Here is a 23,920-nt window from a genome sequence, read left to right as displayed (position 1 = left end):
CTGCCTATCAGAACAGGAATCATACAGTGGATTCCAGTACATCACACCCTGCCTATCAGAACACGGGTCATACAGTGGATTCCAGTACATCACACCCTGCCTATCAGAGCAGGAATCATACAGTGGATTCCAGTACATCACACCCTGCCTATCAGAGCAGGAATCATACAGTGGATTCCAGTACATCACACCCTGCCTATCAGAACAGGAATCATACAGTGGATTCCAGTACACCACACCCTGCCTATCAGAACAGGAATCATACAGTGGATTCCAGTACATCACACCCTGCCAATCAGAACAGGGGTCATAGAGTGGATTCCAGTACATCACACACTGCCTATCGGAGCAGGAATCATGCAGTGGATTCCAGTACATCACACCCTGCCTATCAGAGCAGGAATCATACAGTGGATTCCAGTACATCACACCCTGCCTATCAGAACAAGGGTCATGCAGTGGATTCCAGTACATCACACCCTGCCTATCAGAGCAGGAATCATACAGTGGATTCCAGTACATCACACCCTGCCTATCAGAACAGGGGTCATAGAGTGGATTCCAGTACATCACACACTGCCTATCAGAACAGGAATCATACAGTGGATTCCAGTACATCACACCCTGCCTATCGGAGCAGGAATCATGCAGTGGATTCCAGTACATCACACTCTGCCTATTGGAACAGGAATCATCGTGGATTCCAGTACATCACACCCTGCCTATCAGAGCAGGAATCATACAGTGGATTCCAGTACATCACACCCTGCCTATCAGAACAGGGGTCATAGAGTGGATTCCAGTACATCACACCCTGCCTATCAGAACAGGAATCATACAGTGGATTCCAGTACATCACACCCTGCCTATCAGAGCAGGAATCATACAGTGGATTCCAGTACATCACACCCTGCCTATCGGAGCAGGAATCATGCAGTGGATTCCAGTACATCACACTCTGCCTATTGGAACAGGAATCATCGTGGATTCCAGTACATCACACCCTGCCTATCTGAACAGGGGTCATACAGTGGATTTCAGTACATCACACCCTGCCTATCAGAGCAGGAATCATACAGTGGATTCCAGTACATCACACCCTGCCTATCAGAACAAGGGTCATACAGTGGATTCCAGTACATCACACCCTGCCTATCAGAGCAGGAATCATACAGTGGATTCCAGTACATCACACCCTGCCTATCAGAGCAGGAATCATACAGTGGATTCCAGTACATCACACCCTGCCTATCAGAGCAGGAATCATAGTGGATTCCAGTACATCACACCCTGCCTATCAGAGCAGGAATCATACAGTGGATTCCAGTACATCACACCCTGCCTATCAGAGCAGGAATCATACAGTGGATTCCAGTACATCACACCCTGCCTATCAGAGCAGGAATCATACAGTGGATTCCAGTATATCACACCCTGCCTATCAGAACAGGAATCATACAGTGGATTCCAGTACATCACACAGTGCCTATCTAAACAGGGGTCATACAGTGGATTCCAGTACATCACACCCTGCCTATCAGAGCAGGAATCATACAGTGGATTCCAGTACATCACACCCTGCCTATCAGAACAGGAATCATACAGTGGATTCCAGTACACCACACCCTGCCTATCAGAACAGGGGTCATACAGTGGATTCCAGTACATCACACCCTGCCTATCAGAACAGGAATCATACAGTGGATTCCAGTACATCACACCCTGCCTATCAGAACAGGAATCATACAGTGGATTCCAGTACATCACACCCTGCCTATCAGAGCAGGAATCATACAGTGGATTCCAGTACATCACACTCTGCCTATCGGAACAGGAATCATCGTGGATTCCAGTACATCACACCCTGCCTATCTGAACAGGGGTCATACAGTGGATTCCAGTACATCACACCCTGCCTATCAGAGCAGGAATCATACAGTGGATTCCAGTACATCACACCCTGCCTATCTGAACAAGGGTCATACAGTGGATTCCAGTACATCACACCCTGCCTATCAGAGCAGGAATCATACAGTGAATTCCAGTACATCACACCCTGCCTATCAGAGCAGGAATCATACAGTGGATTCCAGTACATCACACCCTGCCTATCAGAGCAGGAATCATACAGTGGATTCCAGTACATCACACAGTGCCTATCTAAACAGGGGTCATACAGTGGATTCCAGTACATCACACCCTGCCTATCAGAGCAGGAATCATACAGTGGATTCCAGTACATCACACCTGCCTATCAGAGCAGGAATCATACAGTGGATTCCAGTACATCACACCCTGCCTATCAGAGCAGGAATCATACAGTGGATTCCAGTGCATCACACCCTGCCTATCAGAGCAGGAATCATACAGTGGATTCCAGTACATCACACCCTGCCTATCAGAGCAGGAATCATACAGTGGATTCCAGTACATCACACCCTGCCTATCAGAACAGGGGTCATACAGTGGATTCCAGTACATCACACCCTGCCTATCAGAACAGGAATCATACAGTGGATTCCAGTACATCACACCCTGCCTATCAGAGCAGGAATCATACAGTGGATTCCAGTACATCACACTCTGCCTATCAGAACAGGGGTCATACAGTGGATTCCAGTACATCACACCCTGCCTATCAGAACAGGAATCATACAGTGGATTCCAGTACATCACACCCTGCCTATCAGAACAGGGGTCATACAGTGGATTCCAGTACATCACACCCTGCCTATCAGAACAGGAATCATACAGTGGATTCCAGTACATCACACCCTGCCTATCAGAGCAGGAATCATACAGTGGATTCCAGTACATCACACTCTGCCTATCGGAACAGGAATCATCGTGGATTCCAGTACATCACACCCTGCCTATCTGAACAGGGGTCATACAGTGGATTCCAGTACATCACACCCTGCCTATCAGAGCAGGAATCATACAGTGGATTCCAGTACATCACACCCTGCCTATCTGAACAGGGGTCATACAGTGGATTCCAGTACATCACACCCTGCCTATCAGAGCAGGAATCATACAGTGAATTCCAGTACATCACACCCTGCCTATCAGAGCAGGAATCATACAGTGGATTCCAGTACATCACACCTGCCTATCAGAGCAGGAATCATACAGTGGATTCCAGTACATCACACCCTGCCTATCAGAGCAGGAATCATACAGTGGATTCCAGTGCATCACACCCTGCCTATCAGAGCAGGAATCATACAGTGGATTCCAGTACATCACACCCTGCCTATCAGAGCAGGAATCATACAGTGGATTCCAGTACATCACACCCTGCCTATCAGAGCAGGAATCATACAGTGGATTCCAGTACATCACACCCTGCCTATCAGAACAGGGGTCATACAGTGGATTCCAGTACATCACACCCTGCCTATCAGAGCAGGAATCATACAGTGGATTCCAGTACATCACACCCTGCCTATCAGAGCAGGAATCATACAGTGGATTCCAGTACATCACACCCTGCCTATCAGAGCAGGAATCATACAGTGGATTCCAGTCCATCACACCCTACCTATCAGAACAGGGGTCATACAGTGGATTCCAGTACATCACACCCTGCCTATCTGAACATGGGTCATACAGTGGATTCCAGTACATCACACCCTGCCTATCAGAGCAGGAATCATACAGTGGATTCCAGTACATGACACCCTGCCTATCTGAACAGGGGTCATACAGTGGATTCCAGTACATCACACCCTGCCTATCAGAGCAGGAATCATAAAGTGAATTCCAGTACATCACACCCTGCCTATCAGAGCAGGAATCATACAGTGGATTCCAGTACATCACACCTGCCTATCAGAGCAGGAATCATACAGTGGATTCCAGTACATCACACCCTGCCTATCAGAGCAGGAATCATACAGTGGATTCCAGTACATCACACCCTGCCTATCAGAGCAGGAATCATACAGTGGATTCCAGTACATCACACCCTGCCTATCAGAGCAGGAATCATACAGTGGATTCCAGTCCATCACACCCTACCTATCAGAACAGGGGTCATACAGTGGATTCCAGTACATCACACCCTGCCTATCAGAGCAGGAATCATACAGTGGATTCCAGTACATCACACCCTGCCTATCAGAACAGGGGTCATACAGTGGATTCCAGTACATCACACCCTGCCTATCAGAACAGGGGTCATACAGTGGATTCCAGTACATCACACCCTGCCTATCAGAGCAGGGGTCATACAGTGGATTCCAGTACATCACACCCTGCCTATCAGAACAGGGGTCATACAGTGGATTCCAGTACATCACACCCTGCCTATCAGAACAGGGGTCATACAGTGGATTCCAGTACATCACACCCTGCCTATCAGAACAGGAATCATGCAGTGGATTCCAGTACATCACACCCTGCCTATCAGAACAGGGGTCATACAGTGGATTCCAGTACATCACACCCTGCCTATCAGAACAGGGGTCATACAGTGGATTCCAGTACATCACACCCTGCCTATCAGAACAGGAATCATGCAGTGGATTCCAGTACATCACACCCTGCCTATCAGAACAGGGGTCATACAGTGGATTCCAGTACATCACACCCTGCCTATCAGAACAGGGGTCATACAGTGGATTCCAGTACATCACACCCTGCCTATCAGAACAGGAATCATGCAGTGGATTCCAGTACATTAACCACTCTTTCCTGAATGACCTTGCTCTAATTTTAGCGTCCTTTTCCTTGTCCCAGACTACCTCACCAGTGGAAAATGTTTCTCTCTCAACCCTATCAATTCCTTTCAAAATCTCCATAACCTTTGATGTCCTGGGGAATACAACCCCAATTTATGTATTTTCTCATCATAATTCAACGCTTGGAGCACTGGGAACAGGCTGATGAATCTGCGCTGCACTCCTTCTGAGGCCAGTGTACCTTTTCTAAGGTGCTGCCCAGCAAGCTTGGCAAATTTCTGCGTTGCATCCTGTAGCTAGTGCAGACTGCAGCCACAATGCACTGCTTGTAAAGGGAGTCCAGTGACTGGTTCAAATCTATCAAGTCTGTTCTGTCTTGGATGATGGTGTGCCTCGGAAGTTTTGCTGCCATTGCGTCAGTCCAGAGAACGGTGAGGAGCTTGACACATTGGGACTTTTTTGATTGGAATGCATGGGTTACAGGATGAGATAATAGTGTTTAAATTAAAGAATGGAACAGGGTAGATAGAATCAGACCTTTTTCCACTCGTTGAAGGGGTCTAGATGAGTGCCATATATGCACAAGTGAGCCGGGACTAATGCACAAGGGAACAGCATGGATAAATGTGATCAGATCTATTTGCTTGCTTGTGTAAACACAGACATGGACTGGTTGGGCCGAACGGCCTGTGTTTTGCTTGAACTTCTGGGCACTTCTGTCGCACTCGTGGCTTAGGCCTTGTGGATGGCGAGGCCTTGTTTGTCCTCCCCGTGCATTGCCTCACACTTCCCTGGATTGAACTCCATTTGCCACTTTTCTGTTCAGCTGATCAATCAATGGATATTTTCCTGCAGTGCACAACTTTCTTCCTCACGATCAACCACATTACCAATTTTCATATCATCTGCAAACTTCGTAATCATGCCTCCTACATTTAAGTCTACATCATTGATATATCACAGAATCGTTCGTGCAGAAGGAGGCCATTCGGAACATCGTGTCTGCACCAGCTCCCTGGAAGAGCAACTGCCTCAGTTCCATGCCCTTGCCTTCTCCCCGTAACTCTGCACATTCTTCCTTTTCGTATAACGGTCTAATTTCCTTTTGAATGCTTCATTTGAACTTGCCTCCACCACGTTCTCAGGTAGCGCATTCCAGACCTTAACCACTCGCTGCGTGCAAAAGTTTTTCCTCATGTCACTTTTGCTTCTCTTACCAAATACTTTAAATCTGTGCCCTCTTGTTCTCGATCCTTTCACGAGTGGGAACAGTTTCTCTCAACTCTGTCCAGACCCCTCATGATTTTAAATACCTCTATCAAATCTCCTCTCAGCCTTCTCTTCTCCACAGAAAAGAATCCTAACATCTCCAATCTATCTTCATAACTGAAATTCCTCATTCCCGGAACCACTATCATTAATCTTTTCTGTTCTCTCTCCAGTGCCCTCACGTCTTTCCTCAAGCCTGGCGCCCAGAATTGGACGCAATATCCTGCTGAGGCAGGATACAAGTTCTTCTACAAGTTCAACATGACTTCCTTGTTCTTGTACTCTATGCCCCTATTAATAAAGCCCAGGATACTGTATGCTTTATTAACCCCTCTCAGCTTGTCCTGCCACCTTCAATGACTTATGCATATTTACAGCTAGGTCTCTCTGCTCATGCATCCCCTTTTAGAATTGTACCCTTTATTCTATATTGCGCCTCCATGTTCTTCCTACCAAAATGAATCACTTAACATTTCTCTGCATTGAACTTCACCTGCCACCTGTCTGTCCATTCCACCAACTTGTCTATGTCCTTTTGAAGTTCTACACTATCCTCCTCAGTTCACAATGCTTCCAAGTTTCATGTCATCTGCAAACATTGAAATTGTGCCCTGTTACACCAAGGTCTAGGTCATTAATATATATCAGGAAAAGCAAGGGTCCCAACACTGACCCCTGGGGAACTCCACTACAAACCTTCCTCCAGCCCGAAAAACATCCATCAACCACTACTTTTGTTTCCGGTCACTCGCCAATTTTGTATCCACGTTGCTACTGTCCCTTTTATTCAATGAGCTACAAATTTATCACATGTCTGTTATGTAGCACTGTATCAAACGCCTTTTGAAAGTCCATTTACACCACATCAGCAACATTGCCCTCATCAACCCTCTCTGTTACCACCTCAAAAAAAACTCCAGCAAGTTAGTTAAACATGATTTTCCCTGAAGAAATCCATGTTGGCTTTCCTTAATTAACTCACATTTGTCCATGTGACTTGATTTTGGCCCTAATTGTTTTTTCTAAAAGTTTTCTCACCACTGAAGTTTAAGTGACTGACCTGTAGTTGCTGGGCTTATCTTTACACCTTTTTTTGAACAAGGCTTTAATGTTTGCAATTCTCCAGTCCTCTGGCACTACCCCTGAGTCTAAGACTGAGAAACTGTGGCCAGTGCCTCTGCGATTTCCACCCTCACTTCCCTCAGTATCCTTGGATGCAGCTCATCCAGTCCTGGTATTTTATCCACGTTAAGTACAGACAGCCTATCTAATACTTCTTTATCAATTTTAAACCCTCTAGTGTCTGACCTACCTCCTCTTTGAACATTGCCTGGGTTGCATCTTCATCCTTGGTAAAGACAGATGCAAAGCATTCATTTAATACCTCAGCAATGCCCTCTGCCTCCATGTGTAAATCCCCTTTCTGGTCCCTAGTCGGTCTCACTCCTCCTTTTATTACCCTTTTACTATTTATATGCCGATAGAAAACATTGCGATTTCCTTTTAATGCTTGCTGCCAGTCCCTTTTCATGCTCTCTCTTTGCTGCTTTTATTTGCTTTTTCATTCCCCTCTGGACCTTCTATATTCATCCTGGTTCTCAATAGTATTTTCTACCTGGCATCTGTCATAAGCACACTTTTTCTTCTTTATCTTAATCTCTTTCTGTTTTGTTATCCAGGGAGCTCTGGATTTGTTTGACTTTTCCCCTTTGAGGAAACATACCTTGACTGTGTCTGAACTATCTCTTCTTTGAAGGTAGCCCATTGTTCATCGACCAGTTTTCCTGCCAGCTTTTGACTCCAATTTATTTGCTGCAGCTCCATCCTTACTCCATTGAAGTTGGCCCTCCCCCGGTTAATAATTCTTACCCTGGATTGCGCTTTGTCCTTTTCCATAGTCGGCCTAAACTTTGATACAATGATCAGTGTCCCCTAAATGCTCTCCTACTGAATCTTGCTCCACTTGGCCCCCCCCTCATTCTCAAGAACCAGGTCTAGCAGTGCCTCCTTTCTCGTTGGACTAGCAACATACTGTTGCAGAAAATTTTCCTGAACACAATCTAGGAACTCTTGCCCCTCACTGCCCTTTATACTATTATGCCAGTCCATGTTTGGATATTAAAGACCCCCATTATAACTACCCTATAATTTTTGCAGCTCTCTGTAATTTCCTTGCAAATTTGTTCCTCCACATTCTTCCCACTAGCTGGTGGCCTATAGGCAACACTGAGCAATGTAACTGCACCTTTTTTGTTCCTTAACTCTAGCCAAATTAATTCTGTCCTCAACCCCTCTGGGACATCCTTTTTCTCCAGCACTGCAATGCTCTCCTTAACCAATACTGCCACCCTCCCCCTTTTTTCCCTTTTTTGTCTTTCCTGAACACCTTGTACCCAGGAATATTTAACACCCAGTCTTACCCGTCTTTGAACCAGGTCTCTGTTAGAGCCACAACATCATATTTCCACATGGCAATCTGCTCCTGTATCTCAACAGTCTTATGAACCACACTCCGTACATTCACATACATGCACATTAACCCTGAGTCAGACTTCATTACTTTCTTCCTTACTCTGACTCTACCTAACAATGTGCAATTCCCTACTCTTGTGCTATCTATCTCCCCCAGTATTCTGTGCATCTTGGTATTCCTCTCTAATACTTGCTCTTGGTTCCCACACCCCTGACTAGTTTTGCTTCCCTCCAATCTGAGCTCCCTCTCAGGGTTCCATCCCCTTGACAATTTAATTTAAACCCTCCCCAACACTACTAGCCAATCTCCCTGCAAGGATATCAGTCCCAGTCCTGCTAAGATGAAACCCGTCCATCCTGTACAGGTCCCACCTGCCCCAGAACTGGTCCCAATGTCTCAGAAATCTCCCTCCTATACCAGTACTCCAGCCACGTGTTCAATCGCTCAATACTCCTATTCTTATGCTCACTTGCACGTGGGACTGGGAGTAATCCTGCAATTACTGCTTTTGAGGTTCTTTTTAATCTTCCAAGCTTCATAAAGTCTGCTTTAAGGACCTCATCCCTCTTCTTAGCTATGTCTTTGGTACCGATTTGGACCACGACCTCTGCCTGTTCATCATCCCCCAGAAGAATCTCCTGCAGCCGCTCCGTGACATCCTTTTCCCTGGCACCAGGGAGGCAACACACCATCCTGGAGTCACGTTTACTGCTGCAGAAATGTCTTTGTTCCCCAAACTAACGAATCCCCTATCACTACTGCTCTTCCTCCCATCCTGTGCAGCTGAGCCACCTGTGGTGCCACAAACTTGGCTCTGACTGCACTCTTCTGAGGAACAATCACTTTCACCAGTATCCAAAATGGAAAACCGATTAGCAAGTGAGATTGTCTCAGGGGACTGTTGCACTACCTGCCTGGTTCGCTTAGACTGCCTGGTTGTCAGCCATTCCCTCTTTGCCTGCATGCTCCTAATTTGCGGTGTGACCACCTACCTAAATGTGGTATCCACGTAGTCCTCTGCCTTACGGATGCACAACAGTGACTCAAGCCACTGCTCGAGTTCCAAAACCTGGAGTTCAAGCTTGTGCAGCCGGTGACACTTCCTGCAGATATGTTGGTCTAGCACACGTGGTGCGTCCATGACATCCCACGTACAGCAAGATGTACGTTCCACTCGACAGAGCTGCACTGCCATACCTTAACTTTACGGACCATTTATTATAAGTAGAATCGCTTACCAGGTACTCGCCAAACAGCTCCTTCCACTGCACTGAAGCAGGAACCAAATACTCGAGGGTTAAAGTATGAAAAGTTGAAAAATGGAACACCTCCAACCCCCTCATCCAAGTCGCCACTCACCAAACTCTAATCTCCACACTCGGTTTGCAGCCTGCACTCTGTTTTCAGAGGAGCACAGAAAGCAAGGGACCTAGTACTGAGGCCTGTGCAATGCCACTGGAAACAGCCTTTCCGTCACAAAAACGCCCATTGACCATTACCCTTTGCTTCCTGCCACTGAGCCAATTTTGGATCCAACTTGCCACTTTTCCTTGGATCCCATGGGCTTTTAATTTACTGATCAGTCTGCCATGTGGAAGCTTGTCAAAAGCCTTGCTAAAATACATGTAGGCTACATCAAACATGCTGCGCTCATCAACCATCTTTGTGTCTGACTAACCTGAATTTTTTTTGAGATAACAATGTTTCCTTAATATATCCGTGTTGACTGCCGTTGCTTAATAATCCATGTCTCTCTAACTGGCGATTTATACGGGGTCTCAGAAAGTTTTCAATAATTTTCCCACCACCAAGTTAGGCTGACTGGCCTGTAATTGTTCGGTCTATCCCTTCCTCTCTTTTTAAACAACGGTATGTTAGCTGTCCTCTGGCACCATGCCTGTAGCCAGAGAGGTTTGGAAAATGATGGTCAGAGACTCCCCTATTTGTTTGCATGCTTCCCTTAGCTACCTGGGAAACATTTCATCTGAGCCTTGTGATTTATCCACTTTCAAAGATGCTAAACACATGAATATTTCCCTTCTCTCTGTTTTTCCCACCTCATATTGCACACTCCTTCTCCTGAACAACAGTGTCTGTATCGCCCTTCCCTTTTTTTTTATGACAGGCGTGAAGTATTCATTAAGAACCATACCAGGTCATCGTCCTTAACACAGGTTATCTTTTTATTCTCCAATAGGCCCTATGGTTCCCTTGCTGCTCTTGTATTTACAAAGTAACATTACATAGGAACATACAATTTAGGAGCAGAAGGAGGCCATTCAGCCCCTCGAGCCTGCTCCGCCATTCAATAAGGTCATGGCTGATCTGTTTGTGATTGGAATTCCACACTCCCATCTACCCCCGATAACCTTTGATTCCCTTGCCGAACAAGAATCTATCTACCTCTGCCTTAAGAATATTCAATGACCCCGCCTCCACCACCTTCTGAGGCAGTTCCAAAGTCTCGCAACCCTCAGAGAAAAAATTTCTCCTCATCTATGTCTTAAAAGGGCGACCCTTAAATTTAAAGCAGTGCCCCTTGGTTCTGGACTCACCCATAAGAGGAAACATCCTTTCCACAAAAACCTTGTCAAGACCGTTCAGGATCTTATATACTTCAATCAAGTCTCCCCTCACTCTTCTAAACCTCCAGTGAAAACAAGGCAGTCTGTTGAGCCTTTCCTCATAAGACAACTCGCTCATTCCAGGTATTAATCTAGTAAACCACCTCTGAACTGTCTCCAACACATTTACATCCTTCCTTAAATAAGGAGACCAAAACTGCACACTGTATTCGAGATGTGGTCTCGCCAATGCCCTGTATAGCTGAAGCATAACATCCTTACATTTTTCAATTCCTCTCGTAATAAAGGATAGCATTCCATTAGCCTTCTTTATTACTTGCTGTATTACTTGCTGTACCTGCATACTAACTTTTTGTGACCCGTGCACTAGAACACCGAGATCCCTCTGCACCTCAGAATTCTGCAGTTGTTCTCCAGTTAAGCAGAGTCAAAGTTATATCGCACAGAAGCAGGTCCTTTGGCCCACCGTGTCCACGTTGGCCATCAGGTCTATCTACCCTAATCCCATTTCCCAACACTTGGTCCGTAGCCTTGTATGCTATGGCGTTTCAAGTGTTCATCTAAATACTTGTATGTTGTGAGGGTTCCTGCCTCTACCACCCCTTCAGGCAGTTTGTTCCCGGTTCTCACCACCCTCTGGGTGAAATTTATTTTCCTCAAATCCCCTCTAAACCTCCTGCCCCTTAGCTTAAATCTTAGCCCCTGGTTATTGACAGCTCCGCTGAGGGAAAAGGTTTCTTCCTATCTAGCCTATCTATGCCCCTCGCAATTTTGTATACCTCAATTAGGTCTCCTCTCAACCTTCTCTGCTCTAAGGAAAACAATGCTAGCCGATCAGGTCTCTCTTCATAGCTGAAATGCTGCAGCCCAGGCAACATCCTGGTGAATCTCCTCTGCACCCTCTCCAGTGCAATCACATCCTTCCTATAGTGTGGCGACCAGAACTGTACACAGTACTCCAGCTGTGGCCTAACTAGCGTTTTATACAGCTCCATCATAACCTCCCTGTTCTTATATTTTGTGCCTCGGCTAACGAAGGCAAGTATCCCATATGCCTTCCTAACCACCTTATCTACCTGTGTTGATTACTTCAGTGATTTATGGACAAGTACACGAAGGTCCTTCTGACCCTCTGTACTTCCGAGGGTCCTACCATCTATTGTATATTCCCTTGCCTGGTTAGTCCTCCCAAAATGCATCACCTCACACTTCTCAGGATTAAATTCCATTTGCCACTGCTCTGCCCATCTTAGCCGCCCATCTGTATTGCCCTGTCGTCTAAGGCTTTCCTCCTCACTATTTACGACACCACCAATTTTCATGTCATCTGCGAACTTACTGATCATTCCTTCTATATTCATGTCTAAATCGTTAATGTACACTACAAACAGCAAGGGTCCCAGCACCGATCCCTGTGGTACACCTACTGGTCACAGGCTTCCAATCGCAAAAACAACCCTCCGCCATCGCCCTCTGCCTCCTTTCATTAAGCCACTTTTGAATCCAATTTGCCCAACTGCCCTGGATTCTCTGGGCTCTTACTTTCTTGACCAATTTCCCATGCAGGACCTTATCAAAAGCCTTACTGTAGTCCACATAGACTATATCAACTTCTTTACCCTCATCTACACACCTAGTCACCTCCTTGAAAAATTCAGTCAAATTTGTTATACATGATGTCACCCTGACAAAGCCATGCTCATTATCCTTGATTAATCCCTGCCTCTCCAAGTGAAGAGTAATCCTGTCCCTCATTATTTTTTCCAACAGTTTCCCTACCACTGATGTTAGACTCACTGGCCTGTAATTACCTGGTTTATCCCTACTACTGGTGAGCCTTGCATCAGTGGTGGGAAAGTTATTGGAAGGGATTCTGAGAGACAGGATTTATATGCATCTGGAAAGGCACGGTCTGATTAGGGATAGTCAGCATGGCTTTGTGCGTGGGAAATAGTGTCTCACGAATTTGATTGAGTTTTTCGAGGAGGTAACCAAGAGGATTGATGAGGACAGGGCGATGGACGTTGTCTACATGGACTTTAGCAAGGCCTTTGACAAGGTCCTGCATGGTAGGCTGGTCCAGAAGGTTCGAACACATGGGATCCAGGGTGAGCTAGCAAATTGGATACAAAATTGGCTCGATGATGGGAGACAGAGGGTGGTAGTGGAGGGTTTTTCAGATTGGAGGCCGGTGACCAGTGGTGTGCTGCCGGGATCGGTGCTGGGCCCTCTGTCATATATATTAATGATTTGGATGTGAATGTAAGGGGTATGATTAGTAAGTTTGCAGATGACACTAAAATTGTTGGTATAGTGGACAGTGAAGAAGGTTGTCTAAGGTTACAACAGGTTATAGATCAACTGGGAAAGTGGGCAAGGGATTGGCAAATGGAATTTAACGCAGACAAGTGTGAAGTGATGTATTTTGGGAAGTTAAACCAGGGCAGGACATATACAGTGAATGGCAGGGCCCTGGGGAGTGTTGTTGAGCAGAGACACCTTGGGGTGCAAGTCCACAGTTCCCTAAAAGTGGCAACAAGGGTAGACAGGGTGGTGAAGAAGGCATATGGCATGCTTGCCTTCATCGGCCGAGGCATTGAGTACAAGAGTTGGGACGTCATGTTACAGTTGTACATAACGTTGGTTCGGCCGCATTTGGAGTACTGTGTGCAGTTCTGGTCGCCGCACTACAGGAAAGATGTGATTAAGCTAGAGAGGGTGCAGAAAAGGTTCATAAGGATGTTGCCTGGTTTGGAGGGCTTGAGTTATAAAGAGAGATTGGATAGGCTGGGTCTGTTTTCCTTGGAGCGAAGGAGGCTGAGAGGGGACATGATAGAGGTATATAAAATGATGAGAGGCATAGATAGGGTAGATAGCCAGAGTCTGATTCCCATGGTAGGGGTGACTAAAACTAGAGGGCATAGATTTAAGGTGAGAGGGAGGAGGTTTAAAGGGGATCAAAGGGGTAAATTTTTCTCACAAAGAATAGTGGGTATCTGGAATGAGGTGGTGGAGGCAGGAACTGTAGCGCCATTTAAGAGGCATCTGGACAGGTACTTGAATGAGCAAGTCATAGAGGGATATGGAATTAATGCAGGCAGGTGGGATTAGTATAGATAGGCATTATGGTCGGCATGGACGCGGTGGGCCGAAGGGCCTGTTTCTATTCTGTACGACTCTACATTTCTTGAATAATGGTACCACATTCGCTGTCCTCCAGTCCTCTGGCAATTCTCCTGTGGTCAGAGAGGATTTGAAAATTTATGCTAGAGCCCTTGCAGTCTCCTCCCTTGCCTCCCAGAGCTGCTCTGCTTTTTTTATTCTTCCTGCTAAAGTGAGCAACTTCACTTTTTCTTTTTTTTTTATTTCCAAAATATACTTTATTCATAAAAATCTGTAAAAATTACATTCCCAACAGTTTCAAACAGCATCAAGTCAAAAAATACCAACAGTGCACAGGTGATCAGTTTCCTTCTATATGATCATGAGTTGCCTCACAACTCTTCCATTTCATTGCCATGTCATATACATTTTTACATTTACAGCACACAAAATTTTCCTGATACAGTTCGAGGAGTTTCCCATGGATCCTGCCCCTCAGTTCAGCTTGGTGGGGGGACCTTACACTGTGGTCTTTCCCCATTGAGCCTTTGCTGCGGCTGCCCCAAGCTTTAGTGCGTCCCTCAGCACGTAGTCCTGGACCTTGGAATGTGCCAGTCTGCAACATTCGGTCGTGGACAACTCTTTGCGCTGGAAGACCAGCAAGTTTTGGGCAGAGCAACTTCACTTTTTCCCCACATTATTCTCTATCGGTCAGATTTTTGCCCACTCACTTAACCTATCTATATCTGTCTGCAAGCTCCTTATGTCCTCTTCACAACATACTTTCTTACCTATCTTTGTGTTATCTGCAAATTTAGCTACCATGCCATCGCTCCCCTCATCTAAGTCATTGATATAAATTGTAAGAAGTTGAGGCCCCAGCACAGACCCCTGCGGGACTTCAATCATCACATCCTGCCACTCAGAAAAGAACCCATTTATGCATAATTGGTTTTCTGCCAGCCAGCCAATCTCCTGTCCATGCTAATATGTTACCGCCACACCATTGCGCAATAACCTTTTATGTGGCACCTTGTCAAATACCTTCTGGAAATTGCAGTACAGTATGCCAACGGGCTCCCCTTGATCCACAGCGCATGTCACTCCTTCAAAGAACTCCAACAAATTGGTTAAACATGATTTCCCTTTCACAAAACCATGCTGACTATTCCCGATAAACTTGAGTTTTTCTAAGTGCCCAGCTACAACCACCTTAATCGATTCTAGCACGTTCCCATGCAGACATCAAGCTAACTGACCTATAGTTCCCTGTTTTTTGCTTCCACCCCACACCACCACCCTCCCACCCCCTTTGCCTTTTTGCATAGAGGGTTATATTTGCTACTTTCCAGTCTGATGGGAACCTTTCCAGAATCTAGTGAGTTTTGAAAAATTCACACCAACGCATCTACTACCTCATTAACCACCACTTTTCAGACCCTAGGATGAAATCCATCAGGACTCGGGGACTTGTCAGTCCGCAGCTCCATCAGTTTCTCAGTACCGCTTCCCTGGTGATTGTAATATCACCAAATTCCTCTCTTCCTTCCACCTCCTGATTTACAGCTATTACTAGAATTTTTTTGTATCATCTATAGTGAAGACAGAAGCAAAATATTTGTTCATTTCATCTGCCATTTCCTTATTATCTACTATTAGCTCCCCATTCTCTCTCTAGAAGACTAACGCTCACTTTGCTTTTTTCCTTTTTAAATACCTGTAGAAACTCTTGTTTTTACACTTCTAGCTAGCTTCCTCTCATATTCTAACTTCTTTCTCCTGGTTAACTTTTTAGTCATTTTTTGCAGTTTTTTTATATTCTGACCAATCGTCTGACCTGCCACTCATCTTTGCGCAATTATATGCCTTTTCCTTCAGTTTGATGCTTTCCTTAACTTTAGTTAACCACAGATGGTGGGTCGTTCCCTTAGAATTTTTCTTTATAGTCGGAATATACTTGAGTATTCTGAAATATTCCTTTGAATGTCTGCCACTGCTTCTCTACTGATCCATTTCCTAGCCTAGTAACCCAGTTCACTTCAGTTAGCTCAGCTTTCATGCCCACATAGTTGCCCTTATTTAAGTTTAAAATATTAGTCCTAGACTCACTCTTCTCTCTTTCAAACTGGATGTAAAATTCAATCATATTGTGGTCATTGCTACTGAGAGGCCTTTACTCTGAGGTCATTACTTAATCTTGTCACATTACACAATACCAAATCTAATATAACCTGTTCTCTGGTTGGTTTCAGAACGTGCTGCTCTAAGAAACTATCTCGAAAGCATTCTATGAACTCCTATCCAGACTACTATTACCAGTCTGATTTTTCCAGTTTATATGTAGATTAAAATCACCCATGATTATTGCTGTCCCTTTATCACAAGCACCCAATATTTCTTCATGTATAGTTTGTCCTACATTGTGATTACTGTTCTGGGGTTTGTAGAACATTCTCACTAGTGACTTCTTTCCCCTACTATTCCTCATCTCCACCCAAACCGTTTCTACATCCTGATCTCCTGAACCAAGGTCATCACCAACTATTGCGCCAATGCCATCCTTGATTCACAGTGCTTCCCCTATACCTAGCTTCCTATTCTTGAATGTCATATACCCCTCAATGTTCAGGACCCAATCCTTGTCATTCTGCAGCCACGTCTCCGTAATGGCTATCAGATCATATTTATTTCCCTCATTGTACGCTATCAGTTCGTCTATTTTATGAATGCTACATGTGTTCAGATACAGAACCTTTAGTTTTGTCTTTCTGTTATCTTTGTAACATCTAGCCTTGACTGTTGGTGTGTTCTTGGGTTTTTTCTCTTTCCCTTCCTGCCATTTTTGGAGTGGGAGGGGGAGTATCCAGTTGTTGTGGTCCATGTAGGTACCAACGTCATAGGTAGGACTAGGAAAGAGGTTCTGCTTGGACAGTATGAGGAGCTAGGTACCAAACTCGAGCAGAACCTCAAAAACAATCATCTCTGGATTATTACCTGAGCCACGTGCCAATTGGCAGAGGGCATTTAAGATTAATAAAATGAATGCGTGGCTCAAAGACTGGTGTGGGAGAAGTGGGTTTCAGTTCATAGGCAGTGGCACCAGGACTGGGGAAAGTGGGGGGCTGTACTGTTGGTTCAGTCTGTACCTGAACTGTGCTAGGACCAGTGTTGGAGCAAACCCTACAACTGGGGAAATAGAGAGGGCTTTCAACTAAACAAGGAGGGTGAGGAATCAAGCTTGAGTAGATGTAGCAAATCAAGGGATAGAGTCAAGGCAGGAGAGCAGAATAGTAATGTGGGAAATGAAGGATTCTCACTTTCGGTTGTGTTGTGTTCAGTTTGTGATTGGCAGCTGTGATTTGATTTTCCCTGATTAATCATGAATTAATAATGTGTGTGTGTGTGTGCTTCTTTCCACAGTGACCCAGTCAGAAAATACGTGCGGGCCAATCTTATCTTGTACTACACCTCTTTGTAAGTGCAAAGCTTTCGCTGTCATCACTTGACACTGTGAAGTAAGTGTTGAAGGAACAGTGTTTAAAGGAACATTGAGGCTACTACTCTCATTTTTTGAATTAAAATTTGTGTACACTGCTCCAGTAGTTAATTTGATGAAGTTGCTCTGTTGCTGAGCCATACATGGAAACACATGGAAATACAGCAGTGAAATAGGCCATTTGGCCCAACTGGTCATTGTGGAATATGCAATGTCCCTGCTTTAATCCCTCGATCTTGGGCAGAGTGGTGGTAGAGGCTGCAACTAGTCTCAAAGTTTCTCTCCACACCCTGACTCCCCCACTCCCAATTTCCTCTATCCCTCCCCCGGGTATGGAGAGCGAACTTGGTGAGATTTCCTTTTTTTTTGTTCTCGGGGCGTGGATGTTACTGGAAAGGCCTTTGCCAGTTGCTGTATAAATTGCACTCGGCTCTGATTGTCCCTCCTCCCACCTGCTGATCACACTCCAGGCCCCCCACACATGGAGCAGTGAGCCCATGGAGACTCAATGCGCCAGCGAGTCTCACTGCCATGAGCTGTGCATGGGGAAGTGAGTGATAGGCCAGTTTTCTGCAGATGTTCCTTTAAATGTTTTCAAGCATCAGGACTTTCCTGAATCCTGTCCGGAGGCTGAATTGTTCTCTGCTTTGGTTTCTCTCCAGTGCGGTCTTCATCACCACCTACCTCATTCTTGTCTGCTGTTCTGGAATCAGGTGAGTTCCAACTAAAGCCTCCTGCCTGCCAACACATTGCCTCTGCTTGCACACTCTCTAGAGTTTCCCATTGTCCCTCATGTTCCCTCTTTTTCCCATTCTACATAGCCCCCTCGTTTCACCCTAATCCCACCAAATCTCAGTCCCTTCCCTAGCCCCATTCTGCAGATTTCAACTCTCTCCTTTCCCCTGTAGGAGGGTTCTGGCTGCACAAAGGATGTAAACTTCGCTGAGCTGGTTGAACTCCAGTAGCACCCCTGTGCAGAGGTGGAGAATGTGTTTAAGCTGCCCGAGATAGGGTGGGGAGAGGGCAGGTGGATGTCTCAATGGGGGGAAAGTTTATCTCCGTATTGGGCAAACAGAAGCCCAATGTGTGCTGAATGTGGGTAGCACTCGGCTGGTGAGGCAGCATCTATGGAGAGGGGAAGGTGGGGATAATGTCTCATGTTCAATGTACTCTGACAACAAGTCACCGAGCTGAAACTTTAACCCTTCTCCACAGATGCTACCCAGCCTGCATTTTCTGCCAGCCATATGTCGCTTTATGTCCTTGCTGTCTGGGTTTGTTAGTAGCTTATTTTGGAGACTCAAACATTTGGGTAGGTTTCTTGTACCTCAGGCACCCAACTAACGAATAAAGGAACCATCCATCACACACACTATCTTTAATATATACACTTAAAAGGGATAACTTTAAAATCCATGCGCCAAGCAGAACGTTAAAAATCTCCTGGAACCATTTTTCGAAATACTGGATAAGCCATAGTGATTGGTGATTCAATAGTCAGAGGAGCAGAAAGGCGTTTCTGTGGCCGCAGACGTGAATCCAGGATGGTGTGTTGCCTTCCAGGTGCCAGGGTCAAGGATGTCACTGAGAGGCTGCAGAGCATCCCAAAGGGGGAGTGTGAACAGCCAGCAGTCATGGTCCACATCAGAACCAACTACATAGGTAGAAAGAGGGACGTGGTCTTGCAGTCAGAATTTAGGGAGCGAGGGAAGAAATTAGCAAGCAGGACCTCAAAAGTAGTAATCTCCGGATTACTCCCAGTGCCACGTGCAAGTGGATATAGAAATAGAAGATAAAAGCAAAATACTGCGGATGCTGGAAATCTAAAATACAAACAAGAAATGCTGGAACCGCTCAGCAGGTCTGGCAGCATCTGTGGAAAGAGAAGCGGAGTTAATGTTTTGGGTCAGTGACCCTTCTTCGGAACAGATGAATGCGTGGCTAGAAAGATGCTGCAGGAGGGAGGACTTCAGATTCCTGGGACATTGGGACCGGCTCTGGGGGAGATGGGACCTGTACAGGCCGGACAGGTTGCACTGAACAGAGGCGGGACTGAGTTCCTTGTGGGACGTTTTGCTCACGCTGTTGGGTCGGGTTTAAATTAGTTTGGCAGGGGGATGGGGACCTGAGGGCAGACTCAGCTGGGACAAAATCAGAAGTTAAAATAGAAGGTGGAAAATTAATTGATGAGTCTGGAAGATAGAGCAAACAAACGTTAAAAAATGAAGAAAAGAGTTTGGCAGTGCTCAAGGGTATCTATTCAACGCAAGAAGTATAGCAAATAAAGCAGATGAGCTGAGGGCACATATAGACACGTGGCAGTATGATGTGATATAGCTATTACAGAAACATGGCTTAAGGAGAGACAGGAATGGCAGCTCAAAGTTACTGGTTACAGGATTTTCAGAAGTGATAGGGAGTGGGATAAGAAAGGGGGAGTGGCAGTTTTGGTCAAGGAAACTATTACAGCTGTGAGGAGGGAAGATATGTTGGAAGGCTCATCAAATGAGGCCATATGGATTGAGCTAAGCAACAAAAAATGGGCAATCACACTGCTGGGAGTGTACTATAGACCCCAAACAATCAGAGGGAGATAGAAGAGCAGATAGGCAAATCTCTGAAGTTCAAGAATAGTAGCAGATTTTAATTACCCCGATAAAAAGGAAATTAGGAAAGAGAGGGCATCAAAGAATATTGGCAAGCAAAATTAAGGTGAACCTAAAGATGTTCTATCATTACATTAAGAATAAGAGGATAACGAAGGAGAGAGTAGAGCTCATAAAAGACCAAAAAGGTAACCTATGCGTGGGGCGGAAGATGTTATGGTTCTTAATGAATATTTTGCGTCTGTCTTCACGAAAGAGGGGACAATGTAGATTTTGTAGTGAAGGAGGAGGAGTGTGAAGTATTGGATGTGATAAACATAGGGAGGGAGGGAGTATTAATGGGATTAGCATCCTTGAAAGTTAATAAACTCACCAGGGCCAGATGAAATGTACCCTAGGCTGTTCAAAGAAGCAGGAGAGGAAATAGCAGAGGGTCTGACCATTTTCCAGTCCTCACTGGATACAGGTGTGGTGCTAAAGGATTGGAGAATTGCTAACGTACCTCTGTTTAAAAAGGGAGCGAAGGATAGACCAAATAATTACAGGCCAGTCAGTCTAACCTCAGTCGTGGGCAAATTATTGGAATCTATTGAGAGAAAGGATAAACTGTTACTTAGGATGGCACAGGTTAATCAAGGATAGTCAGCATGGATTTGTTAAGGGAAGATCCTGTTTGACCAACTTGATTGAATTTTTTGAAAGAGTAACAAGGAAGATAGATGAGGGTAGTGCAGTTGACGTCGACATGGATTTTAGCAAGGCTTTTTTCCAAGGTCCCACATGGCAGACTGGTTTAAAAAATAAAATCCCATGGGATCCAGGGAAATGCAGCAAGGTGGATAGAAAATTGGCTCAGTGGCAAGAAACAAATGGTAATTGTTGACAGCTGTTTTAGCGACTGGAGGACTGTTTCCAGTGGTGTTCCGCAGGACTCAGTACTGGGTCCCCTGTTTTTTGTGGTGTATGTTAATTATTTGGATGTAAATGTAGGGGGCATGATCAAGAAGCTTGCGGGCGATGGAAAGATGGACGGTGTGGTAGATCACGAGGAGGATAGCTGTAGTCTGCAGGAAGTTATTGATCTGGTCAGATGGGCAGAAAAGCGGCAAATGGAATTTAACTTGGAGAAGTGTGCGGTGATGCATTTGGGCAGGTCAAACAAGGCAAAGGAATACACAATTAATGGGAAAATATGAGAAGTGCAGAGGAAGTGAGGGACCTTGGAGTGAGTGTCCACAGATCCCTGAAGGTAGCAGGACAGGTCAATAAGGTGGTTAAGAAGGCATATGGAATCCTTTCCTTTATTGGCCAAGGTATAGAATACAAGAGCAGGGAGGTTATGCTGGAACTGTATAACTCATTGGTTAGGCCACAACTTGAGTACTGTGTGCAGTTCTGGTCACCTCATTACAGAAAGGATGTACTTGCACTAGAGAGGGTACAGAGGAGATTTGCGAGGATTTTGCCAGGACTGGAAAAATGCAGCTATGAGGAAAGATTGGATAGGCTGGGGTTGTTCTTCTTGGAACAGAGAAGGGTGAGTGGAAATCTGATTGAAATGTACAAAATTTTGAGGGGCCTGGATAGAGTGGAGGCGAAGGGTCTATTCACCTTAGCAGAGGTATCAATGACGAGGGGCATAGATTTCAAGTAATTAGTAGAAAGATTAGAGGGGAGATGAGGAAATACTTTTTCACCCAGAAGGTGGTGATGGTCAGGAACTCACTGCCTGAAAGGATAGTTGAGCAAGAGACCTTCAGCTCATTCAAAAGGAGTCTTAAGTGCTATAATCTGCAGGGCTATGAACCAAATGCTGAAAGGTGGGATTAGAATAGTTGGATCGTTTTTCAGCTGGCACAGATGGGTCAAGTCGTCTTTTTCTGTGCCTTAAACTTTCTGTGATTCTATGATTTTATTCAATAAGTTTGGGGGATTTATGCTGTTACTGAACCTAACTTGTTTTCTTTCAATCTGTTTTGTTATCTTAATGCAGGCGACGTTATCCTTGGAACTTAATTCTGCTGGCTATTTTTGTACGTACTACTTTCAATGTTGAAATTGAAAATGTCTATGAATCTAAACACTCTTATATTCTGTCATCTTCAGCAATTCATAAATTCCTGATATTAAACTGAGGCCCCGCCTGCCCTCTGGACGTAAAAGATTTCAAGGATATATTTGAAGAAGGGCAGGGGATTTCTTGCACCCACTCAAGAGGGTAGACGGGGCTTTGGTTTAATGTCTCCTCAAAAAGACGGCACCTCCAACTTGGAGTGTCGGCCCAGATTATGGGCTCCAGTCTCTGGCGTGGGACTTGAATTCACAGCCACCTTGACTCTGAGGTGAGTAGGTAACTGAGCCAAGGTAACCCGCAGGTTTTACTGGTGACTGGGCAACAGTCTGGCTTCCTCCCGTCCTGCTTGGGACTCCCCCAATTGGCCAATTGGTTTTGCTGTCAGCAGAAAAACCACATGGATCCAAGTGGTCTTAAGACATGCCAATCGTTCCATTGGATGACCATTACCTACAGACGGAGTCTGCACCAGGTGGGCTACAGATTGGCATTTGTACAGGACAGTAGCCAAGTGTTTTGGTCCTGGACTAGAAACCCTGAGATTGTGAGGTGTGAAACTGAATTGAATAAATCTGGTAATCTGTGGTCTTGCACGAGGACAAATCACCGTGAAAATTGCCAGGTTGTTGTAAAAACCAACTGGGTCACTAATGTCCTTCAGGGAAGGGAACCTGTCATCCCTACATGTGACTCCAGTGGATGACACAATCCCTTGGGGAAACAACGCAATCTTGTCATAACTGCATCCCAAGAGGAGATTAAAACAGGACGCAGCAGTCTGGCCATTATCACCCTTATAATTCACCCTGGTCAATCCCCATTGAAGTTGGACTGAGTGATTTTTAATTTGAGTGAATATGAGCTTTTCCCCCCATGTCTGATGCAGTCTCTCCTTCTTTCCTCAGACTCTGGGCATGTCATACATGGCAGGGATGCTTACCACGTAAGAGCTTATTGTAAACCACAACTTGTCTCACACAGCAAAACATTGTCCCAGTGACCCGCCCCACTAATGGGACCACTGCAGTGGGAAGCTAGATAAACACGAGGCAGAGGGGAACAGAGGATATAAAGTCATTACAGCACAGAATGAGGCCATTCAGTCCATCAAGTCCAAGCTGCGCTCTGTAGAGCAATCCAATCAGACCCATTCCCTTGCTCTACCCCATAGTCTGCAAGTTTATTTCGCTCAACTGCCCATCCAATTTCCTTTTGAAATCATTGACCACCGTCGAAGGGAGCAAGTTCCAGGTCATTACCACTTGCTTGGTTTAAAAAAAAATAGTTCTTCCTCACAGCCGCCCTGTATCTCTTCCCAATACCTTAAATTTGTGTCCCCTAATCCATGTACCATCAGCTAATGGGAACAGCTTTTCTTTGTCTGCCTCATCCTAAACCAGTCAGAATCTTGTACAACTCTGTTACATCTTCCCTCAATCTGCTTTGCTCCAAGGAGAACAACCCCAGCTTCTCCAACCTAATCTAGTAACTTAAATCCATCATTCCTGGAACCATTCTGGTAAATGCCCTCTGCACCCTCTCATTCCTAAAGTGTGGTGACCAGAACTGGACCTAATACTCTAGTTGTGGCCGAACCAAAGCTTTTACATTGCTAGGTTGAGGTGAAATA

The 23,920-nt window shown here is 45.3% G+C and overlaps 1 protein-coding gene across 1 annotated transcript in view; it reads left to right on the top strand.

The window, feature by feature from the left end:
* The window catches only part of faim2a (Fas apoptotic inhibitory molecule 2a), a 101,841-nt gene that overhangs the window by 42,116 nt on the left and 35,805 nt on the right, over positions 1 to 23,920 (top strand). Inside the window, exons 5-8 of the mRNA XM_068031061.1 lie at positions 17,535 to 17,588; positions 18,273 to 18,323; positions 22,210 to 22,249; positions 23,196 to 23,233. Coding sequence (XP_067887162.1) covers positions 17,535 to 17,588; positions 18,273 to 18,323; positions 22,210 to 22,249; positions 23,196 to 23,233 — 183 coding nt within the window. The remainder of the gene's footprint in view (positions 1 to 17,534; positions 17,589 to 18,272; positions 18,324 to 22,209; positions 22,250 to 23,195; positions 23,234 to 23,920) is intronic.

This window comes from Heterodontus francisci, chromosome 5 (assembly GCF_036365525.1).
Source record: "Heterodontus francisci isolate sHetFra1 chromosome 5, sHetFra1.hap1, whole genome shotgun sequence".
NCBI classification, from domain to species: Eukaryota; Metazoa; Chordata; class Chondrichthyes; order Heterodontiformes; family Heterodontidae; genus Heterodontus; species Heterodontus francisci.
This window is presented reverse-complemented; position numbering and strand designations above follow the sequence as displayed.